A 17,762-nucleotide genomic window follows, 5' to 3' on the forward strand; every position below is an offset into this window, starting at 1 on the left:
CACAACTCCAGACTGCAAGTCATATTACTAAACTATAGGGATTAAGACAGTATGGTACTGCCATAAAAACAGACACATAGATCAGTGGAACAAAATAGAAAACCCAGAAATGGACACACAACTATATGGTCAACAAATCTTCAACAAAGCAGGAAAGGAATATCTAATGGAAAAAAGTCTCTTCAGGGGCACCTGGGTGGCTCAGTCAATTAAGCGTCTAACTCTGATTTTGGCTCAGGTCATGATCTCACACTTTGTGAGATTGAGCCCCAGTCAGGTTTCACTCTGACAGCACGGAGCCTGCTTGGGATTCTCTCTCTCTCCCTCTCTCTCTCTCTCTTTCTCAAAATAAATAAATAAAACTTAACAAAAAGTTCTTTTAAAGAATTTAAGGAAAGAAGCAGTGATAATCATAACACATGAAAATACAAGGCACTTCCTAACTCTAGGCAAAAAAAGTTTTCTATGAAAATAAAATATTATACAACTTGACTCAGATGTGAACAATATTTATGTTACAACAGAAATACAAATACTGAATATTCATTTGACCCAAAATGTGATATAATTATAATGGGATGACAGAAGGAGAAGGGGTGATGTTGGAGGAGTGAAAGAGCTCAATCCTGTTCTTCAACAGCAGAGAGTAGGCAGATCATGTATAAAACAGAAAACCAAGGAAGAGCAGCATAAACAGATTTTGTAGAAATAGGGAGGGAAAAGAAAAAAAACACAGCTAAAACAACAGAAAATAATCCCCTCCAAGGAGTGGTACTTTGAGTGTGGGGAAAGTAGAAGAGACAGCACTATTTTTCAGTACAAGCCAAGATACTTTACTTTTAAAACCATGGGCATGTATTATTATGTGTTACTTGAAACTTATAATATTTTTCCATAATATTACCTTCTATATTTTGAATGTACAAAAAAAAAAAGGAAAAAACTGTAAGTAATAAGGAGGCATAAATCCTCAAAAAACTATTACACCCAGATCTAAATTACATATATCATGATTGAGCAGCATTTATGTCAGAATGTAAGGACAGGTCAACATGAGAAAATCATTGTAACGTACTACATTAATGTTATAAAAAGGAAAACGACATGGCAATCTCAATCAAGAGATACCGAGAAAGCATTTGTTAACTCCCAAAATCTATTTATGATTGGGGGGGGGGGGGGGGGGGGGGGGGGGGGGACTTTGTATGAACAGAAACAAAAATTTCTTGGCATGATAAAAGTTACCTAACTGAAATCTACCAAAAACAAACTTAAGAGAGAAAATTTAGCCACATTCCCTTTGAAGTTGAGAATAAGGTATGAATGTCTCCCCCTCCTCCCCCCAATAAAGTGTATGTTTCAGCCAGTACTAGAGGTCCTGGCCAATTTAGAACTAAGACTATTCAGCAAGATTCTTGAATCAACAAAATAAATCAATCAATGTGGCAGTACATCAGAAGTACCAACAAAGACACCATTTACTGTGAAAATGGAAAATAAATATATAGAAATTAGACAACAATTAAAAACTCAAACTCAATTAGAGAACAGAAAAAGACCCGAAAAGAGCTAAACCTTATTCATTGAGATGATTTAACACTGTAAAAACATCAATTTTCTCCAAACTAAATTCAAAGCAATTCCAATTGAACTCCTAATTCCAACTGAACAAGAATTTCTGGGTAACCAGAGAAACTATTTCTGAAATTTATATGTTAAACCAAATGTCCTCACATATTTAAGAAAATCCTGGCAAAGAGAGACTTGCCTTACCAGATATCAATTACAAAATCATTATAATGACAAGTGTGGTTACTAGGATGGAAACAGACTAATACATTGGCTGACTTTCCTAGACATCCCAGAGACTGACTTCCGTGTCAGATCATTTCTCTTACATTTACCAAAATCTCACATACACGTGAGTATGAACCGATGAGTTTAACACAGTAAAATTTACTGTAATTACTGTTATCTTTAGCCTTTATTTCAATCTAGGGAGATTAAGCCTGGAAAATACTAGAACTCAAAGATCTAGTAACTTCCATCTTCCTAAGATAGCATTTTCTACAATTTCTATCCCCAGCCTCTAACTTTCCTTCATCACCTCTTCCCTCAACCACAGAAGAGTTTCCCTCCACCTGTTTGGCAAAGGGGACTGGAAGGAAGACAGAAGACAATCACATATCTACATTATATTTAAGCCTACATATTAAAGTTCTAGTATTTATGTAACTTATATATAATATAGTGTTTAATACACAGTTTTCAAAAATATTAGTTTCTTTCCCTTTGCCACAGGCATCCAGGTTGAGGTCTCTCAATACAACTTCTCAGCTATGCCTGTGCCCTAATTTCTAAGGATAGAGTTACTGACGGACCAATGGAGCTTATGAGACAAACTGCAGCACGTGATGAGGTATATAGCACATGAAATACAATTCTACCAAACATGAACGTGAGTTAGAGTCACATGGAAAGCTTATTAAAGCACAAATTGCTAGGCTCCATCCCAGGGTTTCTGATCAGTAGGTCCAAGGTGAGCTGCTTTTATAACAACTTTCTGGGTCAGGCTAATATTCCTTGTCCACAGGCTACATTTTGAGAAAGAGTGCCCTAGAGAGAGCACAAGTTGTCATAGGAGGGTAATTTTGCTCTCTGGGGGAAAGTAGGCAGTGATTGCATATATTTTTGGTTGTCACAAACTGAAGAGATGGATTAGGGGAAGAAGTAATCCTGGCACTAGTAAATACAGACCAAGGATCCTGCTAAACACCCTACAACACACAGGACACTCCTCCACAGAAAAGAATTATCTGGCAAAAAAAGGTCACTGGTGCTAAAGTTGAGAAACCATACTATAAAGTAAAATGTAGCTTATTCCAAAATATGACTTGATCATTCAAAGTTCTTCAGGGAGTTTCAGAAATTTGACATATAATATTCAAAGAATTGTATTTTAAGTATTAAAAATTATTTGAATTTTACTCATCCATCCATGACAAATTTAGAAATATTAATATTTAAAGGTAGACTGGGCTACAGAAAGAAATAAGCGTTTATGTAATATTACTGGTAGATTTCTAGTACAGAAATAATTAACATTCATTTTGCAAGAACTAACTTCCTTGAAAAATAAGGATCAATAATATTTACTTCTTAAGCTGAGTGAAGAGCAAACAATTGTTCATTTGACCATTACATATATTTAGTAGAAATATTTTATAATAACTTGTTTTAAGGAAAAGCAGTTATCAATCCTAAGTAAATATACCTCAGGAAAATGTACTTTATATATACAAGCAGGTATAGACACATATTTACATACATACTACATACTACAAGTGCTCACGCACATGCACACGCACAAACACACAGACATGGCTATACACACACAAATAAACTTACTCCAATAGGCTGAAAGATAAGTCCATCCATTTCATGGCTGACTTCTTTGGCAAAATTTCCTTCAAGTAGCTATAAAATAAATACACATATTTTTAAAAATAATCACTTAAAGAGTATTTTGATTTTTTATAAGCTTTATAAAAACAATATATAAGCTTTAAGAACTGAAATAGAAGGAAAGGGCTCAGTCGATTAAACATCTGACTCTTGATTTTGGCTCAGGTCATGATCTCACAGTCATGAGATTGAGTCCCACATTGCATTCCATGCTGAGTGTGGAGCCTGCTTGGGATTCTCTCTCTCCTCTCTCTCTTACCCTCCCTAGCTCATTCCCTCCCCCAACCTCTCTAAATAAACAAACAAACAAACTTAAAAGAAAAAAAAGGAACTGAAATACAAAAAGGGGGAGATAGGTGATCCAGAGAGATCTAAGTTAGTTAACATTTGCAAGATATTCTTAATGTAAGAAGATCGTCATTCATGTCAGGCTAAATATCTTAAATAGTCAAAATAACAGAGAAAATATTTTTAAAAATATATATTTGAGCCAGCACAAAAGGAAGGAAGACAGAAGCCAAAAGCAAAGTGAAATCAAAAATTGAAAAGTAATAAATACAGGGAATAAAGTATAAAACATACACAAAAAAAGGAAACAGCAGAGAAACTTGTGAAGGGATAGATAGAGGTTGGGGGCAGAGGTTGGGGGCAGGAGACACATCCCCTGAGAATCTGTAACCGTAAGTGAGCTCAGACATGGGATTGCAGTCCAAAAATATAGTATTTGTGTCTTCCTCACATGCATAAGCAGAGGATTTTTAATTTTTTTTTCTTTTTTGTCCTTTTTGTTGTCTTTTTTAATATATTTTTTCAAGCAGAGAAATGCATTACAAGGGATACGCAGTATAAAATACAAATGACAGGTTTTTTCGTGTCCTTATCTACTAAAGAGTAGGTATAGACCCAAAGCTATCCAATAATTTCTGAGCATGTAGTTTTAAATGCTTCTGTTTACCTTTTAAATGCTTATTATTATTTATTATTAAATGCTTCTGTTTTCTGTTTAAATGCTTCTTTTTACTTTTTAAATGCTTTTTATTACATTGAAGAAAAGAAGATTTGTATCACTGATGGAAGCCCAAAACATTGATTTCTGTATTTCAGAGAACAGATGCACTTTCACAGAGCCATAGTCTGACGAACTTAGAGTGCAGTCAGGATAGGTCTGGAATTCAAATACACTGTATCCAAAATTTTAGATATGCTGTGGGTGATACATCTCTTTAACCACAATCATATCCTCTGGAAACCACTACATCTACAGGGAAATTTGTATTCCAAAAGCAACAACCAAAATTTCAAGTTTATTTCACATGCAACAAAATCTGAGTCTCTTCCCCAAGTGTGGCTTCATCTTCTCTGCCATTTCATTCTTCAGAATCTGTAACTTCTCTAAATTGAGGGCAGTTCAGCCAAGAAAAATAAGAGTAATCCTAGTATCTAACTAGTTTAAGACCAATTTGGCTCCCAACATCTAAATTCATTTAAAACTATAATGCTCCTTAGTCAAATTCATAGGGACAGAAATTAGGGAGCTGGGGGTGGGGGGGGTGGGGGAGGATAAGGAGTTAGCGTTTAACAAGTACAAAGTTCCATGCAGAAAGATGAAAAAAATCTGAAGATGGATAATGGTGATGGCTGTACAACAATGTGAATGTCCTTAGTGCTGCTGAACCATTGTTTAATGATGGTTAAAAAGGTAAATTTTATGTATATCTTAAGACAATTTTTCTTTAAAAAAAACTGTAATGCTCTTGAAATTTTCTTTATTTCTTTTGTTTCTTCTCTTCCTCTTATCACAACACAGAATTCTTAAGTGGGGAGCTGGCAAATTGGGAATCTTAGAGCCATATTATCAAGGGTCTGGCCAAATGGGCAGAAATTTCAGGACAGTTCTGGCATTCATACATTTGTCTCCAATGCACTCATAGGTTTAAATGACCTAGCCAACTGAGGAAGAAATTTGCCAAAGTAAAAATTCCATGTGGATTAAAAATACCTATTTCTTATAAATTCCTTTTAAGAGAAAAAAAATAAACTCTAAGCATCAAAGAGTCAAAATAGCTTACATTCTTGCTGAGAATTTGGAAAGCAATGTTAAAGCCTTTATTTCATGTATGTGATATATTTACCCTAGAGGAAAAATTTTTTGGAACTTGTACTCATATTGAGAAGTATATATATTAATACCTTCATGTTCTATTTCATCTGTTTTTAAAAATCCATGAGCTATGATGGATAAAATTTCAAGCAAGGGAGAAAAGTATAACCTTAATATTTCCTGCACCCAATTATGTAAGAAAAGGTAACCTCCTACATTCATAGACATTCATAGCCCAAATTCTGCCGAGGAATAACACAATGAAAACCAAATGCCACAATCACGTTTTTAAAAAAAAGAAAAAAAAATTCTTGGCTTTTTTTTTTTAAATTGTAAGTTAAGGAGGGTCTCAAACTCATGACCATGATATCAAGAGTCCATGCTCTACCAACTAAGCCAGCCAGGTACCTCTAAAAAACATTTTTTTTAAGTTTTATTTGAGAGAGAAAGAATGAGCAGGGGAGGGGCAGAGAGAGAGGAAGAGAGAAAGAATCCTAGGCAGGATCTGCACTGTCAGTGCAGAGCTTGACGTGGGGCTTGAACTCAAGAACCATGAGATCATGACCTGAACCAAACCCAAGAGTCAGACACTCAACCAACTGAGCCACTCAGGTGCCCCCCCACACACACACAATCTTTTCAAAGGTTAAAAGAATTTGTCCTCCTTTAATTGTAGAAACATCATTTACAGCAAGTAAACATAGCTTTTCCATTCTTAAATCAAAAATCTCCGTGTCTCCCTCTCTGCCCCTCCCCCACTTGCACTCTGTCTCTCAAAGTAAATGAACATTAAAAAAAAATTTTTTAGGGGCGCCTGGGTGGGGCAGTCGGTTAAGCGTCCGACTTCAGCCAGGTCCCGATCTCGCGGTCCGTGAGTTCGAGCCCCGCGTCGGGCTCTGGGCTGATGGCTCAGAGCCTGGAGCCTGTTTCCGATTCTGTGTCTCCCTCTCTCTCTGCCCCTCCCCCGTTCATGCTCTGTCTCCCTCTGTCCCAAAAATAAATAAACGTTGAAAAAAAAAAATTTTTTTTTTAACCTCAAATTCATATAATGGATCATTCCTGTATATAAAGTATGTATAAAGTAACATAGAGGTGGCAAGACTCTAAATAATATGATGCTACCTGTTGAGAAATGAAAGTAACTTCGTTTTTTTTATTTTACTCTAACTTTTTGTGAATCAGAAACCTCTTTGGTCAAAACAAGAAACACTCCTTGTTTTTACTCTTGTTTTACTCCTTACTCAGTCGGTTAAGTATCTGACTTCCACTCAGGTCATGATCTCACAGTTCATGAGTTTGAGAGACTGAAGCCTGCTTTGGATTCTGTGTGTGTGTGTGTGTGTGTGTGTGTGTGTGTGTGTGTGTGTCTGCCCCTCCCCCACTCATGCTCTGTCTCTCTCTCTCTCAAAAATAAACATTAAAAAAACCCAACAGACTTTACATGTATTGTACCATGTACTGTATGAAAAAGGTACATACAAAGGGAGGTTAAATGCTTGAAAAAAAGACTTTCTTAGGAATACACATGAAATCTAAAAATTTTATTATATAACTTATCATTAGTGGATTTACTTGTTAATATTTGAAATTATATACATAAAATATGTTAAATTAAAAACACTCTTTTTGCCCATTCACAATTCTTGAAAGAAAATTTATCCTAACTTGTTATGGGCATCTTCTATATATCACTGCTTCATGATTACAGCCAATATTTAAGTCATTTAACGTATTTCCATTATTTTCACTCCCATCTCTAAGTTATAGCATACTTCAAATTACACATGCGACTGTCACAACAGATATTATCCCAAGTTAAAAGTACCAACTGAATAACATTAGTAAATTTTTTCTCCCTTCATTCATTCTATAGGTCTATATTCATAATCTTAAAGTGTTTAGCTCCTTTAAAGTTATCTTGGGGCACCTGGGTTAAGCATCCAACTTTGGCTCAGGTCATGATCTGGGGGTTTGTGAGCTCGAGCCCTGCATCGGGCTCTCTGCTGTCAGTATAGAGCCCACTTTGGATCTGCTTCCAATCTGCTTTGGATCCTCTGTCCCTCTTTCTCTCTGCCCCTACCCTGTATGTGTGTGTTTTCTTTCTCTCTCTCTCTCTCTCTCTCTCAAAAACTAATTAATTAATTAATTAAAGTTATCTTTAAAAGGCTGGTTTAAGGGAAAGTTCCACTTTCACTTACTATAACAAGTGTCAAGAGAATGATGCTTCTAATCTGACAATTATAAAAAGCAGATAATCTATAAATTCTTAACTTTGGTTAAGGCTATAGAGAGCTGAGGTCTCTAGGCAACAGAATGAACTGAATCCCAAGCTCTTCCAAGGGGAGATGAGATATAAACTGATTCACCTTTGGGAGAATTCAATTTTGTATTGATTCCACTTTTGGCAGAAACTCTTTTATGCTCCACACTCTCAATAAGCTCATTAACAGCAGTCATGTGCTGAAGGAATGTGGGGTCTTTGGAGCATCAAAGATACCTATATAGCAACACAAACCCACCTGAAATAGAGAACAGATTGATTCAACCACTAACCACCCCCCTTCAAATGAGACCTACTAACAAACTGAAAAAAGAGATATACCCATTACTAAGCACAAATACATTTACCTCAGTCTCTACTGTTCAAACAGGAAAATATATATATATATATATATATATATATATATATATATCAACCAATATATATCAACCAATATATATATATCAACCAATATATATATATCAACCAATATATATATATATATCAACCAATAAAAAATATATCACACATACACAAAGCAAGAAAAAAAATGATCTACATCCAGTAGACAAGACAGCCAACAGAATAAGACTCAGAGATGTCTCATGTTTTAGAATTATCAAAGACTTTAAAATAACCTTAATAGTCGAAATGTCCATTGACAGATGAATGGATAAAGATGTGTGTGTGTGTGTACACACACACACACACACACACACACTGGAGTATTTATTACTCAGCAATCAAAAAGAATGAAATCTTGCCATTTACAATTACATGGATGAAATTAGTCAGAGAAAGACAAATATCATATGACTTCACTCATATGATGACTTTAAGATACAAAACAGATGAACTAAGGGAAGAGAAGTAAAAATAATATAAAAACAAGGAGGGGGACAAAACATAACAGACTCTTAAATATGGAGAACAAACAAAGGGTTGATGGAGGGGTTGTGGGAGGGGGGATGGGCTAAATGGGTAAGGAGCATTAAGCAATATACTTCTGAAATCATTGTTGCACTATATGCTAACTAACTTGGATGTAAATTTTAAAAAATAAATACATAATTAAAAAATAAAATTAATAAACAAAATAACCTTAATATTTTTTTAATTTGTATTTATTTTTGACATACACACACACACACACACACACACACACACACAGAGTGTGAGTGGGGGAGGGGCAGAGAGAGAGGGAGACACAGAATCCGAAGCAGGCTCCAGGCTCCAACCTGTCAGCACAGAGCCCGACACGGGACTCAAACCCACAAGCCATGAGATCATGACCTGAGCGAACTCAGACCCTTAACTGGCTGAGCCACCCAGGTGCCCCAAACCTTAGTATTTTAAAGGAAAAGGTGGAGAATATGTATGGACAAATGTGGAATTAGAACACAAAGAGATGAAAACTATAAAAATGAGACAAATGGAAATGAAAGATATAAAAAACAGTATCAGAGAAAAAAAAGAATGCTAATCAATGGGATTATTGACAGACTGAGCACAACAAAGGAAAGAATCACTAAAGAAGAAACAATCTTGAAGAAGAAAAGTGTAGCACTTCTTCCAACTGAAATACAAAAAAGGTAGCAGGGGTGGGGGGAACAACTGAGAATCAAAGACCTGAGAGATTAAAAAGACAGAACATCTGTACAACTGGAATGTGATTTTAAAAAAGAAAAGTGGTAAGGAAACACAAAACAACTAGGAGGAAAAAATGCCTCAGATTATGGCAAAATTAAACACACATATGAGCATGCACACATAACACACGCCCCAGTGGAAGCCTAGAGAACAAGAAGGATGTAAGAAAAAAGTATGTACAAACTCCAGCAAGAAGGAAAAAAACCTTACATGCAAAGGTACAAAAATAGGAATGACAGTAGACTCTTTGTCATGAATTATATAAGCCAGAAGATAATAGAACACCAGTTTAAAAGTACTAACAGAAAACTGTAAACACAAAACTCTTTAGCAAATGAAAATCTTTAAAAAATGAAAGCACAATAAAAAAATTGTTCAGACAGACAAAATTTGATAAGATAAATTTCCACCAGGCCAAAACACAAAAGATTTTAAAAGAAAGTTTTCTGGCAGAAGAAATAAGATATAAACAACAACAATAAAACCTGTATCTAGGGGCGCCTGGGTGGCGCAGTCGGTTAAGCGTCCGACTTCAGCCAGGTCACGATCTCGCGGTCCGTGAGTTCGAGCCCCGCGTCGGGCTCTGGGCTGATGGCTCAGAGCCTGGAGCCTGTTTCCGATGCTGTGTCTCCCTCTCTCTCTGCCCCTCCCCCGTTCATGCTCTGTCTCTCTCTGTCCCAAAAATAAATAAACTTTAAAAAATAAATAAATAAATAAAACCTGTATCTAAACAAAAAATAGGAAGAGTTGTCAGAAATGGCTGACAACTAGATATAACAGACACCCAGGACTCTAAGATGGCATTCTCCATACCAATGAAGAAGAAGCTCATGGACGTCAAACGAGGAGAACAGTCAAGCTGGACACTGATGTGGAATTTCACCATAAGGGCATTGCCATAGCATTGCAGAGAGGTTATTACCAGTATTACAATAAGTATGTCAATGTGAAGAAAGGAAGCATCACTGGCATTTCTATGTGCTGGCAGCTTATGTGCTTTTCAACTATGTCATTACACGGAACACACACATGAGCCGCTATGCAAGCACCACCGAAGAGGGCCCGGTATGGAGGCACATTCACATTCCTGACTATGACCTTTGCCTGGCACCTTTGAATCCTTTAATTAGGATGAATCGCATCCTAATTAAGAATTAACACCAAATAAAAGATGACTGGTGAAAAAAAAAAGGAAAAAAAGAAAAAGAAATGTTTGAAAACTAGAATAAATATAAAATATTTGTTCTTCACTTCTTTAAAAGATAACTAAAGCAAAAATATTAAAATATTGTGTGGTTTACAACATATTTAGAAGCAAAATATATGACAGGAAATAGAATGATATTGTTGTATGGGTCTTACCCTAACTATAAAGTGATATAATATTATTTAAAGGTCAACAGTGAACGATTAAAGGGATATACTATAAACCTTTGAACAACTCCTAAAATATAAAACCAACATTTATACCTAATAAGCCTAAAGTGGTGCTATAATGAAATCAAAACATCAAGTAATCCAAATGATGGCAAGAGGGAAAAAAGGAAATGAGAACACATGGGCAAACTGAAACCAAGTAGTAAGGGGGTGGATCCAAAACAAGCCACAGTATTAGTTCATTTTAAATGGTACAAGCACCCCATGGTAATGGTAATAATTAAATTTAAATGGTACAAGCACCCCATTTGACAGAGACTGTCAGACTGGAAAAAAATAATCAAGAACCAACTATATGCTGTCCAGAATAAACCCATTTTGTATATAAAGATTCAATTAAATTAAAAGTAAGACAGATTAAATTTACACGATGTTATAGCTCAATTATACCTCAATAAAACTGTTTGGATGGAGAGACAGAAAGATAAATGCGTAAGGACAGAAAAGATATTAAATCCTAACACTAATGAAAAAAAAAGTGGCTAACCTATATTAATATTGGACAAAGACTTAAGAACAAGAAATATCACTAGAGATAAAAAGGACCTATAACGGGGCGCCTGGGTGGCGCAGTCGGTTAAGCGTCCGACTTCAGCCAGGTCACGATCTCGCGGTCCGCGAGTTCGAGCCCCGCGTCGGGCTCTGGGCTGATGGCTCAGAGCCTGGAGCCTGTTTCCGATTCTGTGTCTCCCTCTCTCTCTGCCCCTCCCCCGTTCATGCTCTGTCTCTCTCTGTCCCAAAAATAAATAAACGTTGAAAAAAAAAATTTAAAAAAAAAAAAAAAAAAAAAAAAAGGACCTATAACAATCTTAAATGTATATGCACCTCAAAAAAAAAAACCTCAAAATGCATTTTTCTTAACTGACAAAGCAGTTAATAAAAATAAGGCAAAAATCTCAATTATAAATGGAGAATTTAATACTCTTCTCTGCGTAAATGATTCAACAAGCAGAAAAAAGTAGAGGTGAAGATGTTTTGAAAAGACTTATGTCATGGCGCCTGGGTGGCTCAGTCGGTTAAGCATCCAACTTCGGCCCAGGTCATGAGCTCGTGGTTTGTGGGTTCGAGCCCTACATCGGTCTCTGTGCTGACAGGTCGGAGCCTGGAGCCTGCTTCGGATTCTGTGTCTCCCTCTCTCTCTCTCTCTTCCTCCCCCACTCATGCTCTGTGTCTCTCTCTCAAAAATAAATAAGCTTAAAAAAAATTTTTTTTTAATTAAAAAAAAAAAAAGACTTAGAGTAAGCAATTAGTGAGGTTCTGACAGGACTCCTGGAGGCCAGCAATAAGGAAATCAAGGCCAGCTATCTGGAAAGTCAGAAGCCTATCCTGGAAGCACTCCAAAACAAAGCCACAGGAAGCCTTAGCAAACCAGCCAGCCTCAAGATGGCTGACAAAGGCCAAAAATCCCTGACCAAATAAGGAAGAAACAGCACGAAATCCCCACCCCCAAGTAATAAGTATTCTACTAGTTAACAAATGTCAAAAAAAAAAAGAAACCCAACTGTCAGGGCATACAGTTTCTGCATGTACCTGCTCTTGCTCTCAAGGTCGTTCTTTCACGAGCTCTCACTCCCACTCCCTCGCGCTTGCTCTCTCACTCTCTCTCAATCAAGCTCATGGACTCTCATCTCTACTTTTCACTTAATAAACTTTCTTGCTTGTGTTACTCATGCCCTGTGCTGCTTGTCTGTCCTTGAATTCGTTTGTGTTAGAAGACCAAGAACCTTCTGTGACTCTTTTGTGATTGGCTGGGTCAAGGTCCCAGGGTCTGAGGTCTCTCCAAGTCACCCAGCAACACTTAATAGAACATCAGACAGAAAATCAGTAAGAATACAGAACACTACAGCCACACTGAAACAACCTGACACCACTGACATTTATAGAACACTCTACCCAACAACAGGAAAAAACACTTTTTTCCAAGTACATACAGCACATTTATAAATCAAAGTCATACAAAGTATGTGCTCTAATCACAATGAATTAAACAAGATATAAGAAAAAGATATCTGGGAAAACCTCCCAATGTTTGGAATCTTAATAACACGCTTCTAAATAACCAATAAATAAATCAAAAGGAAAGCTTAAGTATTTCAAACTGAATGAAGATGAAAATATAGTAATTGAGATTTGAGGGATGTGACTAAAGTGTGCTTAAGGGAATTTATTGCACTAGATGACTAATTAGAAAAGAAGTCACAAATCAATGATATCAACTTCTACCTTAAGAAACTAAGAGCTCCATAGAGAATTCAGGAAGTTCTGAAAAAAGAAAAGAGCCACCTAGACTGAGATCTTAAGTCCAGTGAAGGGAACCATGCACCCCTAAGGTGAAGAGGGTACAGTCTCAGCTCATTGGATGACAGAGAAGTTGATGAAGTGTCTCACAAGCTTTTAGAGATGGAAGTTGTGGTTAGAAAGCATTATGTCTGCGTTTAAAACTTCAACGTAGGAACAGTAGCCAGAGAGAAGCTGCCAAAGTGAAAGTGACTAAATCAGAAGAAAGTCACTAAGATGAAAATTGCAAAGAAATGGAAAACCCAGGGTAATAAATAGATCAAACCAAACATTAGGGAAGATGTATGCAACAAGGGCGATGGGCAGTCTGAGAGAATTTAAGTCAGATGCAATCTCCAAGGAAGGAATTGTTAACCAAGGAGCCAAAAAGACTTTCCATATACACAGTTAAAATAGTCAGGTTTTATTTTAATAACTTAAATAAGCAGATAATTTAAAAGCTCACTTTGGTATTCTCTTGTCTCCAGTATTACATTCCAAGATAGAATGTTCTATACTTTTAAGCTACTTTGGTTTTTCCTTCTTCTATAATTTAAGTAAAACTTATTTATGAGTTGCCCTGCTCTTCTTATATAAGAAGTGCAAACCTAAGTTTTTCTTAGATAATTTGTTGGAGGATAACAACTCAATAAAAATAAAATTTCAGTCAGTGTCCATAAGACAGGTATTTCCTGATTGCCTACTAATGCTAGAAACCTAGCTAGCTTTAAGGATACTGGGGACTCAATGATAATGTAAGCCTAGGCCAAAATGCCTAAACAATACCTTAATTTTAATTTATTAGTAAAAACATTAAATGCAATGATGTAATTAACCACTTCCTGTCAATCCTTATGCAGAAACACAGTTCAATTTAAATTACCCAAGTTGTTTCTAAAACACTTCTAAGAAATTTCTTAAAAAGCTATCTTACTTTTAAAATGTAAAAAAATTGTTTAAATAAAATATAAAAGTTTAACTGCAAAACCCTGAAGAAGCTTTAAAGTGAAATGTGTGGTGAATTATCCTAAACTAGGATACATTGTTTTACAGAATTACAATCTTATTTTCCACCAGATCAAATTAGAAGACAATTAGATAACAGGTAAAATAGCAGACATAATATACTGAATAATTATTAATGAAGCATTATAGTGTGTCATAAAGTCTTACTTATAAATTTTTAACTTGCTTACCTATTAACATAATCTTATCACTTGAATACCATCTGAAACATCCTAGAGAAGGCATATAACTTTCTATTGACCAGAGATTGGTGGAAATAACAAAGGTTATACCAGGTGATTGACTCTGAATTGACATTTTATGTGTCTATGAATCAGAAAGTAATTGGAAACCAAATCATTATAAATGCATAAGCAGAGTAAGATAATGCAAAAGGGCTTGAAATTAGAAACATTAGAAACCAAACAGAAACTGCAAAGTTATAAAGCATAGAAAGGAACCTTTTACAAATAAGTAAAATGATAGCTTAAGACTACAATGAAGAAGAAAATGAATCTGCAATGTAATTCGGAATGCAAGTTGGCAATATCAATTCATTACAATAAAGAAAAATACACCACGGGAATACTTAAACAAGAAAAGAATAAACTATCTCCATTTTTCTCTTCTGGACTGTTCTACTCACATCAAACATTATCTGAGCAAATATCGCCACACAGCCTCAAGTGACTGCCTGCAAATACTAAATACAGTTGCTTATATCTGCTGATTATTTAAATATGCTTTCATAACTCCCCTAAAATTCAAGGCTTTATTTTACCAATCCCCCCAAAATGGAAATTTCCACCCACCTAGATATTATTCTTCATTCTTTTTCATTTCTAAAGTCTAATTTCTGATTTAGGCTAAGACTATTCAATGCTTCAAAACCCTAAATAATTCTTCTAATCAGTACAAAATCATTTTACAAAACTCATCCTTCCTGCTCACCAAAAAGCCACTATCATTACCTCATTTTAAAAACAATGATTTGGGGCGCCTGGGTGGCTCAGTCAGTTGAGCGTCCAATTTCAGTTCAGGCCATGATCTCATGGTCCATGAGTTCGAGCCCCACGTTGGGCTCTGTACTGACAGCTCAGAGCCTAGAGTCTGCTTCAGAGTCTGTCTCCTTGTCTCTGCTCCTCCCCCACTCACATGGGGAGAGAGAGAGAGAGAGAGAGAGAGAGAGAGAGAGAGAGAGAGAGAGAGAGACAAAGACAAATAAGCATTAAAAAAAATTTTTTTTAAAACAATGATTTGTGGGGTGCCTGAGTGGCTTGTGGCTTAGTTGGTTAAGCATCCAAATCTTCATTTCGGTTCAGGTCATGATCTCACAGTTCATGAGATGGAACCCCACAATCTTGGAACATTCATCCTCTCTCTCTCCCTCTCTCTCTCAAAATAAATAAATAAACATTTAAAAACAATGATTTGATTTCCATTATTAACCAATGATGATTCAACAACTGTATCATTCAAGGTAGCTAATCAAAATATAAATAGCTTCTGGAATACTATTACTGGCTCTTTCATTAACTCATATTACTACAATTAAAATTAAGCATAACAGATCTGATGAGCCCCATGTGACAAGTTAGAAAATCTTAAGAAAAAATTTCTCTGGGAAATAGGGGTTCTTTATTATTTTTGGTAGCGGTCAGTCTTACTTTCACCAAAATTCCCTCATAATTCTACAAAATAAAAGTCAACTCACCCTCAGGGAACAATCAAAGTTCTTTGTGCCAGACTTCTTTTTAATCTCAAAATTGAGGCATCATTCATTTACTCAACAAATAATCATTTAGTGGCAATAACTGACAGCCATTCTATCAAATGTTTGAGATTTAAAAGAGATCAGTTTTTATCCTGAAGGAACTAGCATCAGGGTCTAGCATGGAGGTCTCAAATTCAAATATTTCTAAGTGCCAGCCCATGAACCTCAACAGGACTGGGCATAAGATACCAAGGACTAGTAAGAATTATGATGAAATGGACAGCACACCCTCATCTATAAACAAATTCAATGTTTTTTTGTTTTTTTTAAGTTTTATAGGAGCTTAAACTTTCTGGATCATACCAGCTTATTACTTGTGGTTAATATGGATCTATAAAGACATAAAATAATAATTTTATAGTAAGTGCCTTTAGTAGAGTTGGTTAAAGACTTCTGAGAAAATAGAAAATTATAATTTCATCTCTCATTCAATTATATTCAAATGTTTACTGAGTACTAATTATGTATCCATGAAAACGAAAAAAAAAGATGAGAAGAATGAGGTAAAACATCTAAACACTTTGTGATGTGCCAGGCACTTTTCTAAGCACTTTATATATAATAACTCATTTTAGCATCATAACAATTTTATAAAGTAGGGACCATTATTATCCCCATTTTAAAAGTGAGGCTTAGAACTTGCCCAAAGTCACACAGCAAGGAACTGAGAATCCAAAATCATTCTGGCTCCAGAGTCCATGTTCCTAACTGCTTTTCTATACTAGTGTGTCACATTTCTAGAAATTTTCTCCTAATCTCTTGTCTAGCTTATATGCTCCTTTAACATTCTCTCACAGCATCCTGTGCTTCCTTCCATCACAGGATTTTCCTCTTTAATTGTCTGACTACCAAATTGAGCTGTAGGTTTTTCAAGGTCAATAAAATCACACACATACCATTGAATCTTCAGCATCTATTACAGTAAACTGGCACAGAGTAAGCTCTCACTCTCACAAATGTGTACTAAGTAAATATAAAATGAATATCACAGTTTTGGGAACAATAAAAATAAGCCAAAAGATATAGTTAGATAGAAAACACATGGAATGTATTATTCCAAGAAACTGTGTAAGATGAAAACATAAAAAATTGTAAGAGAGGTTTAAAAGCTGGTAATATACGTACAGATTATTAAAGGGTAAGATATTTTTAAAGATGAAATCATCTCTCATAGCTAATAATTTTCTTCCAAACCATCCCTTTATTACCTTCATTATATTCAGCATAACACTAATACGGTCCTAACTGGTCTTCTTGCTTGTAGATTAATTTCCTCTCTCCAAACTATTTCTACTCACCTCCACTATGTAAAACAATGTTATAAGTCACAGTCACAACTTAAAATCTTTAAGTCTTCCTCACTGCCTATATAGTCCAAGCTTCGTTAGCATAGTTTTTAAAGTACTTTTTTTCTGGGACACCCTTCCTAAATGTTTTCCAGGATGTTTATATAGACTGCAGCTGGTAAAAAAGTATAGACGAGTATCTCCTTTGTGGGTAAAAAAGCATGACCTACTAGTTTGGAAAAGTATTAAGCACTTTTGGCAAGAAAAAAACAGAATTGATAACCATAAACATGTATGTGATACATAAAAATAAAATTAAATTACATAAGTGGCTGGTCTGAATACTGCCAGAAAGGGGACAAAAATTAGAGAAAGAAATAAAGAAAGAAGTTAAATATTTGTAGTATGAGCATAAACGTGAAATCATCATAAATTTTAAGACTTTCAACAAAGAGCTCTCTGGTAAACGGCAAAACAATACTATATCTCACTAAAAAATATATCCTT

The 17,762-nt window shown here is 35.5% G+C and overlaps 1 protein-coding gene across 1 annotated transcript in view; it reads right to left on the reverse strand.

Moving 5' to 3' along the window:
- The window catches only part of RNGTT (RNA guanylyltransferase and 5'-phosphatase), a 314,555-nt gene that overhangs the window by 155,501 nt on the left and 141,292 nt on the right, over window positions 1-17,762 (reverse strand). Inside the window, exon 12 of the mRNA XM_045499002.1 lies at window positions 3,409-3,477. Within this exon, the coding sequence (XP_045354958.1) occupies window positions 3,409-3,477 (69 nt within the window). The remainder of the gene's footprint in view (window positions 1-3,408; window positions 3,478-17,762) is intronic.

The sequence above is a fragment of the Leopardus geoffroyi genome, chromosome B2 (assembly GCF_018350155.1).
Source record: "Leopardus geoffroyi isolate Oge1 chromosome B2, O.geoffroyi_Oge1_pat1.0, whole genome shotgun sequence".
Lineage (NCBI taxonomy): Eukaryota > Metazoa > Chordata > Mammalia > Carnivora > Felidae > Leopardus > Leopardus geoffroyi.